Source organism: Phalacrocorax aristotelis, chromosome 5 (genome assembly GCF_949628215.1).
Source record: "Phalacrocorax aristotelis chromosome 5, bGulAri2.1, whole genome shotgun sequence".
NCBI lineage: Eukaryota > Metazoa > Chordata > Aves > Suliformes > Phalacrocoracidae > Phalacrocorax > Phalacrocorax aristotelis.
This window is the reverse complement of record NC_134280.1, coordinates 23,623,783-23,637,373: the sequence shown is the minus strand read 5'-3', so window position 1 is coordinate 23,637,373 and position 13,591 is coordinate 23,623,783. Positions and strand designations below refer to the sequence as shown.

Below are 13,591 nucleotides of genomic sequence, written 5' to 3'. Positions count from 1 at the left end.
TTAAGTTGTGAATTAAATTTTACCATAACCTCCATCTAAGGTTGAACCTGAAGTACTGCTGATACTGAAACTCACAACGTAATAGGGCATCTGCTGTGCTGCTAACAGAAATATTCCATTCCATTCCATTCCAGATATATTATAGGGAAATAATTTTTCTGGAGCATTTTGTAGGTGACTGCTCTCATGAGAGTAGTTCAGGGGAATTAACTCTTAGTAATGTAGAGATAATAATGCACTCAAGAAAATCCTTGAAATAGTTATACAGCAGATTCAGAAAGGAAGACATACATACGTGGTGAATTACATGATTGCAGAATCATAAAATACATAGGCCGGTTGCACATTGGTGTTTATTATGCAAAACAAAAAAAATAGGATCTGATCTTAAAAGTTTCTGATGCACAATCTTTTATTTATTTTCCCTGTTAGAACTTAATGAGAAATTGCAGTTCCATGGAGCTGCACGTTCTCGAGTAAGCTTTACATGAAAATACAGTAGTGTTCATCTGCAACAGTGCATTTTGCCCCAAGGATGTCTCCACATGCCCTTTCTCTCTGTAATATACAAAGGGAAATTCTTAAGATCTTGTATGAGCATATCCCATAGTTCTGGCTAAATACATCTTTGGGTACTCAGTAGATAAATAAAATTTTTTGTCCTGAAGGTTCCCATTTTTTTTACAATGTCTACACAACTCCAATTCTCTCCCTTGCAGTCTGCATTAAATTTATGTGGTGCCTATCAAGACATCCAAGGGCTCTCATTCCCAAGTGGGCATAGCCTGGCTTGGGCTGTGCTCTGCTCCCAGCTGCCCACGCCTCACTTGGTACACAGGCAGCTGAGCTTCTTATGAATCAGCTGCTGAACGGCCACATCTTGCAGCTCAGCATTTATGGCAATATGATGCTGGTGATGAGTTAAAATGCTGCTCCTGAATTGCAGTGATTCAGCAACTGATTCCCAAGTAGCTCAGCCATCAGGGCTGTTGGGGCAGGAGGACATGCAGCTGGCAACAATACTTTTGGTAGACATTCCAAGCTACACAGTCTCCCATAAAGTGGAATTCAGATTCTCTACCCTGGTGATGCCAGTGACAGTACTGCTGCAGGGTGGTCTGCGATAAAGCAGCAGCACAGTGACAAAATCACCGGTGTCTTGTTCACCATGTGAATGTCCTGTATTTGCTAGTGGATGAGGGGTCCAGGACTCTGTCTGAAACTGAAAGCTTGTGTTTATAAAGCCTTTTATTTCTCAGATCACTTTTTATGCATTTTGCAAACAGGTTCATTTAAGCAGTTATATCCACTACAAAATCTAGGATATGTATCAGTGGCAGGAAAATCTTAAATTAGTTCAGCTGCTATGGTTGAAAAATTGTCCTATATTGACTATAGCAAGTCTTCCATATGTGGGACTTTCAGTGTATTTTGGTTACTGTTGTTATAGGTGGATTTGATCATTCAGTTCTCTTTCAAACAAACTGGTCTGAAACGCAGTATCTGGTCTGTTCTTAATGTTACCACTCTGTTGTCCTTAGGTGATTAGACATATCTGAACCAATGAAATAAGTGTCCAAAACCTATTAATGGTAACAACCTTCATATGGATTCCTCAAGACAAGAATGATGGAATGGATTTATGCAGACATATGTATGCAATGTTTATCCAGACTAGTGAGAAATATTTTTGATGAAGTTTTGTAATTACATTCCGAGCTGCCAACTTTGGTTTTAATAGGTGTCTGTGGCACTCACCTTTCTGAGTAGATAAAATACTAACCTGTTTTGTTTTACGCTTCAGAATTACCTTTGTAGCTTGGTACTGTTATAAAATGAGCTGATTGATTAAAGTTTCACTCATCACTAGAACAGCATATATTCTTTTCACACTCCTGGAGTAATACATTACATTTTCATCATATTCTGCATTCGGTGTTAAGAGAGCACAGCAGAAAGCAAAGTGATTTTTTCTGTGTTTTATAAGGAACAGTCTTTTATTAAACCTTATCCTAAGTTAACCTTACATTACCTTATTTAACTGTATCAGTAAAATGTAAGATATCCCTTTTTGGAAGAGAGAATATCATTCCAGTGAGGTCCAGCTGTCCTTGGAAAAAGAAAACAAGTCTGTAATCACTTTTATGTGATTTTAAAATTCCTTCTTAAAGGAAAATCTAAATTTTTACATAAACTCTATCTTTGTAGATGTGGTAGAAATGGAAATTAGCCTGCTTTCAACCATGTTTACTTTATTGTCAATTTTTCATTGTGAAAGATTTTCTTAAAGCCTAGCAGCTGAATATCCTATGAGGATGACAGCTACCGTAATTTTCTGTTTATAAATATTCATGATTTGAAAGCTATAGCATTAATTACATTCATTTACATATCCATCTGAACACACAAGTAAACTGCAAACTTGGTGGACACTTATTTAATAATATAAAAGTGCTGTTTCCTTCACAAAGAATTTGATTTTTAACATCCAGTGACATATTCATTAAGAATAATGTCTGAATGTAATGACTGGATTTTGATGAGAACTCTGTGGAGCTTAGAAGAAAAAGAATAACCTTAAAACAGCTAAAAGGAAGCAGGTGTGCTAAACTAGGAAAAAAATTTTGTGGAATGAAGAACCAGTCCTGTTTCTAGGCCTTTTTGGGGTAGTATTATTTCATGTGTCTTTTATTTACATGAATCAAGAGCTATCTCTGTATTTTTGTGGCTAATTTGTTTTTATTGTGATTTTTTTTTCAGATCAGGAAAATTCATTCTTTTGAGACTAGTGAGGACATTCTTCAGATTTATTGCTTTTTTTTTGCTTGTAAAGGCAATACGCTTGATTTATACTTTTTTATGGTGGTCCACCTGTGCATTTTGTAATTTTAGTGCTACCCAGAATTTCTCTGCTCTTCTCTGTTAAGCTATATTGTTGGGGGAGGAGAATGTCTTGTGGAAGGAAACGGTAGTAGCAGTATCTTCTTCTTCTGTGGAAAAAACATATAAACCATATATTTTTTACAGTTAATGATCCCATCTTAATCTCATAGGCTTTTGTCCTACATTGTGTACATAGAGTGTAACAGTATGCAGAAAAGGCAGGTTTTTGCACATCCAATGTAATACCAGTCCAAAAAGAGCAGCTTACGCTGAGGTACATGCTGTCTTTCTGTGGAAATTCCACTTTCAGAGCTTCAGTAAGCTTAATATAACTTAGTTAAGTAGCCTTGGTGAGTTAGTTGTGAAATGTGCATGTGATAATCTTTTGTGGAGAATTCATAACATGCATCAGAGCAAAGCCTCCTGTAGCAGTCTGAGGTCTGTGTACATTCCAGCTGTGCTGTCAGGAGTGCATCTGCTAACGGTAGAGGATGCTTTTAAGAAAAACAGGTTTGTGTCTGGGAGATGGGCTTTAGTATCTGCTTTAATATGGAATTTAACAGTTAATATCTTGCCATTTATGTAACCCAGGCAAGTTATACTGCATAATATAAATTATTCTCTAATCCCCTTGTTTATGTTTGGAAGAAAATTTGGCCCATCTTACATACTTTATAGTGCAAGTTTGTGAACACTTACATCTTGTTTACCAGTTACCTTGTTTCTAATAACCATCTAATAATGAGATTATGAGTCTCTGCAAATATTTTCTGCGCAGACTTGTTTATATTTAAAACACTAATGCGTTTATAGTAGCGTATGTGATTGAAGGAAGTGAGGTCATCATTGTGTCTGTATCAACGGCCTGAAAAAGTCTTGTGGAAAATACTTTGGGGAATAATTGACTTTTTGCTTGTTTTGAAGACATGAAATCTCATGTTTATGCTATGTATTGATGTATATGTAATCTTAAAATATATCCCATGCTGATAAATTATGTTTGTGAGATACTGAATTCCTTTTGAGATATTGAAATTTTTTTGAGCCAAGAGGTAATTCAGTGCCTTAAGTAGCAAAGTTGATTTGACTTTCTGTCTACTTTTTCTTGACCATGGTTGTTTCAGTTATACTACGAATATGTAAGGAAGAATGTTTTCTGAAAAGAATAACTGAAAAATGTGTTTCATTCATTAGGCATAATAGAAATTGTGTAGTAATTTCTAGTAATTTTGGGTTTTTTTCCTCCATAACATAAAGCTACCAATTTGTATCAGATTCCTTCTGTAATGCTATAAAAGCCAATTCACAGGCATCGTTGTTTTCCCATGCAGATTTTCAAGCATTTCTTTTTCTTTTCTTTCCCACACGCAGCAATCTTTTGGAGAGTTAGGCAGGCCTATCTGGCTCCAGGTAGCTGAGTCAGCTTACAGGTTCACTTTGGGCTCAATTGCTGGAGGTGAGTAATATTTTTGGCCAGAGTACTTGGTCTCATCTAAGGTGCAAGGTGCATTTCCTGGTAATACACGTGAAGAACTGGGTGGTGGATGGCACTTTTGGTTGTGCCATTCCCTTTCTTCCCTTATTGCTTCTGTTCTAGTATCCCTCCACAGTACTGTGAAACTCTACTCCAGTAATGAATTTCCTTACTGGTAATTCAGATTGTTTTTCTTTTTCCTATGCACCTTATTTTAGGTAATAGTGTAATCCATTCTCCCTGAGAATTTTTTCTTACTTCCAACATATCAGAGATCTTACCAGCTTATATATTTATAAGAATTATATACTACACCGGTAATGGTGTTGCAGAAATAATACTCCAAATCCTTTTCTACAGCTGTTGGTGCTACTGCAGTATATCCCATAGACCTGGTGAAAACTCGTATGCAGAATCAGCGCTCCTCTGGTTCAGTTGTAGGAGAGTTGATGTATAAAAACAGCTTTGACTGCTTTAAAAAGGTTTTGCGTTTTGAAGGCTTTTTTGGTCTTTACAGAGGTAAGTGAACAAAAAATATATATAATATTTTTTTTAAGACCTCAACAGCTAGTTTCTTATGGGAAAACCAGGAAAATTGATATCATGTACAGTTTTTTTGTATGATCGTTTCATAGAGCTGAATATTTGTTACCCTGAGCACTGTTCATCATAAACAATTGCTGGGGAAAACTGGGCATGTTTTTGTTGTTACTGATTTGCTTCTTGCTGTTTAGGTTGTTTAAAGTCCTAATTTCTGGGGTGTGAGTGTTGTGGTCGTGGCAGATTGTAACTTTTGGATAGTGGCAAACATCAGGAGCAGAGTAGCATCTGAGGAATAAAGATCCATTTTACTGCAAATATTTCTGTTAAAAGAGGCAAAAGACAGTAATTTTGAAATGTACCTGTTAAACTGGATGCCAAATCTTATGCCTCATACTTTTGCAGGTAGTGGGACTTGTTTTATGATTTTATCCTGCGAATAAGAAATTTCATCCTGCTGTTGTAATACATTGCCCTATATACTTTAAAATATCAACAGTGTAACTCATAAAAGTTGTAATTAAAAAAAATCCTCTAAAATACAGGTAGAGAATTCAAAGCGACTTTTTGTCAGTTTTATCAGTTAGACTGAAAACTATCTTACATCTACTTTTAGTTAAGAAGATGATTCTGATTGGGTTTTTATCACATCAGTAAGATGACTTACATAGAGGGTCCATGCTAGTCAGTCCTCTGAAACTGATTTTAGTTGAATTCTCTATTTTTAGTTGTCATTTCACATAACTTAATGAAGCACACAATTTTCATAAGGATCAGTAAGGTCATTAATTGGCACAGGTTCTTTTTTGTGGGAGAAAAGTCACTCACTTCTGTGATGGTCACAGCCTTTTTTTCTGCTTTGCAATGTGTTCTGTCAATGAAGACACTGGACAGTGTCCTTTAAGGACAGCATATGAAAAGTTTTTGCATGTGAAAGTCTGGATTCTGGCTAAAGAGTTTTTTGTAATCTTACAGGATTTTGCTATGCAAGTGAGTAGAGGGAGGAATATGTCAATGAAAATGTTAATTAAATAGCTGTAATCTTCATAAATTACGTCTTACTGGTAAATTGTTTTCCTTTTTTGTTGCTAAATCTTTCGCAAAGCAAACACTCCTTGAGTTACATTTATGAGACTACTTCTACAGTGCTGTTCTACAGTACTGTTTTCTTTCTCTTCCTGCTCCCCCTCCCCAACCACATGGCTTTGCACAGCAGCTTCTAGCATTTGTTATTTTTATTTTTGTTTTCTAACCTTTCTCAAACACTCTGAAAGCAAGGACGATTCCACTGATGAGTTAAAAACAATGCTTTACACTTGAGAAAAATGTGCTTGTTTAAAAGAATGTCAGCTTGTTAAACTTCTTAATAGTCTAATAATTTTCTTTAAGATTGTTTAGTATAAGAAGTTCATGTAGTTGTTTTGAAAATGTTACAGTTAATGGTCAGCATGTTACTAAAGTCTTGGACTCATAGAATTAGATGATCTGTGAAAGTATATTGAACTAAATAACAGAAACATTTATGGAGCTGACTGTGGGTCTGTTACTGTGTTCTTGTATTCCTGAGCTGGATTATCCTAATTGTATTGTAATATAATGGTACAATGTAGTCATTTACTGCAGTTGAAAAAATAGATCTGAATGTCTACTGGAAAGTTCTTATTTTAAAAAAAAACCTTACAATTTTTGGTCAAGAAAATTATGACATGTTTGAATCCTGGCATCCAACTTCAGAACTAATGAAGTGTTTCTAAGGTCCCTCACTAGACCATGCAGCGTCCCAGGTTCTCTGGCACAATGAATGTGTGTGCCCAACGAGTTCAGCTACATGGGAGGAGGGGTGGGGAGGACTGTCTTGTGGTGTTTTGTCTGGTAGTTTTGGATTTTTAAAGTGTAGGCCCTGCAGAGATGGATTTTCTTTTCATGGTAGATCAGAGATTCAGGCTGGGAGGGCAACATTTCTTTTTGTTATTGTCAACCTTTCTTTGTGTTTAATAACTACCTTTCCTCAGCATAGTATGTCTGTAAATCACAGAGGAAGTACTATGTGGAAGAAAAATACTACACTGCATGTATTAACTGCTACATTTTCTATTTAGGTGTGTTTGCTCTGACCTTCCTTTTAAGGAATTAGTATCAAAATTCTTCAGTTACTTTTAGTAATTTGGAACATTTTAAATGAATTTTTAGCCAGTATTCTTTTCACTTAACGGATAGTGGAAAACTGCATCAATACAGTTTTGTTGCTGTTATCTGATAATTGATTTAATTAGCATGGGTTTTTTGTTAGCTAATTGGCAAACACTTTTGACAAACTGATATGCCCTAACCATGGAATAACATCAGGAAATGAACACTTCTCAGAAAAATAAGCCTTTTAAGTTTTATAATCTATACATATGCCAAAACGACTGTGGAGAAAATGGATTTAAAAATAAGAGAAGCTAATATAATCTTGTATGTTAGGAAGTTAAGACTGCCATCTACTGATTTTTTTCTTAAACCTATTAGTTCCTAGAAAAGTGTATGTGCTTATGTCAAATGGCAGTTCATTTTGATAGTAGCTATTTTCCAGGAGCAAGGGCCTTTTCAAAATCAGTTTCTGTCCACTAATGCTTCCTCTTGGTGAGATAAAAAATACTTAATAGTAATAGGGTTTAAAGAAGTTCATGCTACCCTGTTGGACTGAACAAGAGAAAATCCTTCATATCCTTAGTTGACTGGAGCCTTCAGAAAACTCAGGTTTGTGAGTCAAGTAAAGTGAGTTGATGATTTATCATAGTCATCTGTATACCTCACAATTACGCTCCTATTTTAAATAGTAATTGCAAGCTTTATGGGAAAATGATATTCAGGGCTAAAACAATCAAAATAACTCTTATGTAGTAGACATATCCAAGGTGTATGTTCAGTCGTTACCCTTTTTTTTTCCTTCTGTACAGCAACAGCATCAGGCTTGACTTGTTTGTGGAAGGCAGATCTGGTCACACATTTTCAACAGAAATCTTAACATAAAATTGTATTGGTATGAATATGCAGTGCTCTAGCAGCACCACATACATAAATGTCATCTACCTCAAAGGATATCCCATGTGCAGAAAGGCATTTCTGTAGAGCTCTTATAAAATACTAGTTTCTGTATTAGGAAGATAATGTTGCCTTATGATGTCTTTGTTTCTATAGGCTTGTTACCACAGCTGATAGGTGTTGCTCCAGAAAAGGCTATTAAGCTAACTGTACGTATCTTTTTTTTTTTTCCTGGCATCCTTTTGTTTGTTAACATACACAGGATTTATTTCCTAAAATTTGTGAAAGATGACCACTTACAAGCCCTCTAATATGTGTGGTTACAGATGTACTTGATATAGGTTAATAAGGAGGAAAAGTAACTTAAAATTCTGTGTAATATATTTTATCTTTATTAGGTTAATGACTTTGTCAGAGACAAATTTACTAAGAAAGATGGTTCCATTCCACTCCCCGCGGAGGTCCTTGCTGGAGGCTGTGTAAGTATCTGTCCTGCATTCCTAGGAAAAATTGATTCTCAGTCACATACAGTATAGTTGAAATGACAGTTAACGGGTGTGCTTTGTTGATTTGAACAGAACTGTCCTTTTTTTCTTCTAGTCAAGAGTACTAAAAGAAAGTACTTTTTCTATTTGGAAAGCTTTGCATACTTCTGAGTTGAGTTCCCTTGGAATTAAGTGCTTAAACAACTTCTTTTGGCCCAGTTTCTAACTTCCAGTTTCAGCAGTGGTTTTATTCAAAACAGGATAAAGAGAGGGTACCTTTTGTCCCTTTCCATACTTTCGCTTGGGTTGGTGCTCACAGTTAGTCTGGAAAGATACAGGTAGTCCTTGAGGAGGATGTCTTATATTGATCATGTTCGAGTGGTGGAGGGAGTTTGAACAGTTTTAAAAAAATCCATTTCTTGCTGAACATTTTAGGAAGGAAAAGAAATACACTCTTCAACTTGCTATATGTGAAATTTTTCTGTTTGTGAAAATGTGGGAAAATTGAACAGTAGTATTATCTTTCAGATAACAGGTATGAAGGAATTTTTTGTTTAAATGACTTTGTATGAAATGTAGCTACATTATTCCGGATGCTAACTGCCACCATCATCTAAATACAGTTCAAAAACAAGTTGTGTTTTTGTTGAGACTGGGGCCGTAATTTAGTGGATCTCTTAGCAATGTGTAAGTGGTTTGAATTTATATTGATGATAGATTTTTTTTTGTTTTTGCACTGTGGCTAGTTTAATTTGTGGGATTCCCTAACAGTTGTTAACCCTATAAAATGTTTAAGGCTTGAGTTAGATTTCTTTTGTAGCGGTGAACACTAATAACTTCCAGTTGAGTAGGCTGACAGGCTGGTATAAAACCTCCTCAGCTTACAACAAAACCTGGGGCAGAAAGGTTGTTGACCTCTGCAAACTTTTAATTCAAAGAAGCAGCCCTGAAGGGACGCTGCTTATAGTTCTGCCTGATTTAATTTGGCAGCCTGGTACATGCTTGAGTCTTCACCTGTCAGTGTACAAAGTTTATTTTCTGAGAAATGTGAGAAAGCAGCTGTGATGTATAGCTAGCAAAAGACTAACCTTTTTCTGGAAAGCTCAATAACACAGAAAGCACATACAGGTCATTTGTAACAGAAGTGAATATAATTCATTAGTGTTTTTTTCTGCATTGTGGTTCAATTCATAATTAAAATCAAACATCCGATAATAAGTTTTATTATTTTACATTCGTTTGTACTGAAATGTATAATATTAAATTCAATCTACATTAGAGGCTTTCCCACTTCCTGGTAGGTACTTCTTTTTCCAAATAACTTTATTGTCTTACTATAGTTAACATGCAAAAATTGGGGAGAAATCTGAGTTTCAAATAAGCTTTCAGAAATTTTAATGTTTCTGTGAAGTTGAGCAGATTTATAATCTGTCCAAACACAACCCTTTCTTCTAGCTGACTGTCTTAGCTGATATTCTCATCTTTTTCAAGATAATACTTATCTCACTCAATCGGGGAGAATTTTAAACAAAGTTGGCCTTTGTAGGAGAGGAGTTGGCCACAGGTTAGCAACCTCAGGGATGTTAATTTCTTTGTAGCCTCCTCTGGATCATCTGATAACTTACCAGTTGATGACTTTTCTGTCTGTACTGCTGCTTAGTTCCATTTTAGCAATTTCACTTCTTCCTAAATGCCAGAATCTTTATTAGCAAGCCTATAAAGTTTATTCTAAAAGCCTGAAAGTATCAGTTGACTAAAGGAGTAGCAAGTTGATATGTTAGTCTTTCTTTTTCTCATCCTCAGTCCTTTTCATCCTCATTGTGACAGCTCTTTCTTATGATGACTTGCTTGGAAATAGTGTTGATCTTTGCCCTTCCAGTGTTCATTGTATACTGTTTTCTACAAAATATTATGAGACATAGCCAATGGTTACATCCAAGGAAGTGCCACAAGTAAGCTCAGCCCATTTCTATGTGCAGGGGCATGCAAAACTATTCTTGGGTGATGCTACCTTTTTTCTTAGTTTTTCCTTTATTCTGTTCCTTTTCTCTCTGTTAATACAAAATGATGGGTTACTGTAAGACTGTCTGGGTTTCATATATGCCCAAATTATTTTCAGCATCTGGATTTGGATAACTTGGGTTTTTGTGGCTTTTCTTTATTGTTCAACACTTAAATATTTTGCTAGTAGTACACTATAAATATAGACTAAACTCAAAACATGCTTTTCCTCTTGTCATAACATCAGAAGAAACAGCATTATACGTATATGTAGTTCTCAGAGATGTACTTTTTACGGTCTCTGACCATCACTTGCCTGCGTTTAGTGTTGAACGTTCTCCTGATTGAGAAAATGCACTTCTTAATCATTTCTGGTATGGAACTGATAGTGGATGAACAAGATTAGCAAGCCATATTTTCAGCTGTGTTATCAAGTTTACAGCAGAGGCTCTCCTGACCTTTGAAGGCCCACCCTCTTGCGAGCCATTCAAAAGCACATTGTACATGCCACAGTCCTCAACCAGGAACAAAAAAAAATTCTTGTGAGGAAGTGGAGGCACCTTGGGAAAGGCTCCAGCAGACCTAGCAAATTCTCCTCTCTGGATGGCAGTGCTGTATCAAAGCCTACGTATGACATTACAGTCTTCTAAGAGCCACACATGAGGACTGGTGAAACCTTTGACATTAAGACTGTAGTGAGTGTAGGCTGTATTGCTCTGGAGTGTGCAAGAAGCACTATACCACCCAGCAAAGGTGTCTGCCTCCTCCAGAAATGGGTAACTCCATGAGACTGGATCTCTTTGGCCAAAATCTTGCTTCTCAGGCTCCAATTATTCTCAGCTCCTGTAAGGTTATGGAATAAACATAGCCATTAACAAAGACATCTGCTCACACAGTGGCCTGTTTGTATGGTCAGCTGCCTGTCTGTTGTCTTTCCTTCCTTACTGCAGGGCAGGGACCTCCCGCAGGCAGCCTGTGCCCTGTGCTCCTTGAAACCTACCTGCTAGCCGCTGGGCAATGTAAATGTCATTGGGAAGTGCAGGGTCTGCTCTGTCAGAGCCCAAATATTCCCAGCTGCTCCCAAGCTGTAGCTCTATTTGAAATCTGCAGAACAGCTACACGGGGCAGCTCATTTACAGCGGTCAGGTCATACCTGTCAATGAAAGGGCTCTGGTCCCTGATGGATGAAACTGATATCCCATCTCCTACCTTCCTGAGAGTAGGCTGGTTTGTTATTCATCAACAGCACTATCCTCACACATGTTCAGGGAAAACAATTTATTTTCCTACTGTTGCTGTAATTAATTGAATTACATTTCATTGTAATTCAGTGATTAGCCTGCATTTCTGCCATTGGAGTTTTCAGCTACCATTAACTTTGAGTTGCACGGGGACTGAGTGAGGCTATGTCAATGCTTTCCTGCATCCCGACAGCGGCTGGGGAAGCAGAGAGTGCATAACTGATACGGACAGTGCTTCTCAAAGAAACTTACATGCATGACGCATGTGAATACATCACGAAGGGCAGAGTGCTATAAGGCAACTGTTCATCCTCAGTTGAGAAGTGATGTTGAAGTAGACATCTAATGCTATGTAAATGATTCATAAGTACTGTTACAGTAAACAAAGATGCTGTGATATTAAGCTGTAGTTCCTATGAGTTACACAGGAAGAAATGGATTCTTCCCATCAATGCAATGTGCATGGTGCTTAGCATTTTGAATGGATGAATCCTGTTTCATCTAAAAGACATTTCCGATTTGTGCTGCAGGGAGGAGGAGAATGTGGGGTGCCAGACAGAAAGGGTATAAGAACCCTTCTTGGAGATGTAGGCAATGCATCAGTTGATGATTAGAGGTTGGGGGGTGTGTGTGTGTGTGTGTTTGCACATACATACACATAGAGATCCAAATTTACCACTGATTTAAAAACTTAGATATTTAAACATTAAGTCTAACATTTAGTCTAAATATTTTGGTATACTTGTAAAAATAATTTTCATATGTATTTAGACATTTATACATACATACACACAAAGATGTTTGCAGGCTTATCAGGCAAATAGGAATGTGTCAAATATTTCTTTTTGAAAAATAATTTTAAATGTTACTGTTTTATTTTAACAAACAGAAAAATGTAGAATTACAGCTGTCAGACTACTTTTCCTTCAAAATCCTGAAGATACTCTACTTCTTTTAATATACTTTAGTTCTGATTTAACTTTATCTACTTAAATTTTACTGCTTTATCTTGATCTCTGTTGTGGACATTTAAAGTTAGGGAGAAATTTATTGTTTATTAAAAGAGACAATAAGTTTACTGTAGGTGCGTGAAGGACAGCTTTGCCTTGAGAAAGAAGTGCAAGTTCTTTTTATGTTTTAAAACCGGACTGTTTTAAGTAACATCTTATTTTAGCTGCTTGTATAGGACATAGTTGTGGTCCAGGATGTGGTGGTTTCAAAAAGGAAGGAAGGAAGGGCTTGAAATAGGCCTCTCCCCCTTTGTAGCATATGCCTCTCGGGTGGAATTGGAAAGGACAAGAGGTCTCATGTTGCAGGGTCATTTGTGTATTTCCTTCAGCCTTTGGCATGTCATGGGGCGTTTGCTGTGGGATCTCAAACTACATCTTTTCTCTCATAACCTTTGCTGTCAGATTTAGTTCCTTTATTTGCTCCTTGTAGAGTTATTTTACATGACATTAAGGTTAAGTAGAAGCTTTTATTACTGGTATTTTTGATGTGTATGAATAACCTCCATTCAGAAACAAATTTGTCAACCTTTTTTAAAGTGTCTGTTGTAATTTATGTGTGAAGAGAGGTTTTTATAGGGGGAAAATCTAGGTTTACTGCACGTTCTCAAAAAAAAATTCAAGGACTGCAACGTATACCTCTGTGTGTGTATACGTGTACACGTGTATTTAACATACATAGCTAATGGCCGAAGTAAGATGCTTTGAAAATGACAATGATTGCCAATGATTTGCACAGAAGCACGGAGATTTGTATTGCAACCCTGCATGCTGCCAGTTCATTTTTATGTGGAGATTCTTTGTGTCATTCTCCTCCACACCCTCTTCTGTGGAGTGCTCTTCATCTGCTCCCCAGGCAGCACCCTCCTCTGCCTCACATATTCTTCCTCAGATAGTTAGGCAACAATTTACTTAAAAAGAACAAACAACAAA

At 36.7% G+C, this 13,591-nt stretch overlaps 1 protein-coding gene across 1 annotated transcript in view; it reads left to right on the top strand.

The window, feature by feature from the left end:
• Positions 1–13,591, top strand: part of SLC25A12 (solute carrier family 25 member 12) — a 49,512-nt gene that overhangs the window by 27,183 nt on the left and 8,738 nt on the right. The window contains exons 10-13 of the mRNA XM_075093445.1: positions 4,255–4,339; positions 4,718–4,876; positions 8,081–8,133; positions 8,323–8,403. Of these exons, the coding sequence (XP_074949546.1) occupies positions 4,255–4,339; positions 4,718–4,876; positions 8,081–8,133; positions 8,323–8,403 (378 nt within the window). The remainder of the gene's footprint in view (positions 1–4,254; positions 4,340–4,717; positions 4,877–8,080; positions 8,134–8,322; positions 8,404–13,591) is intronic.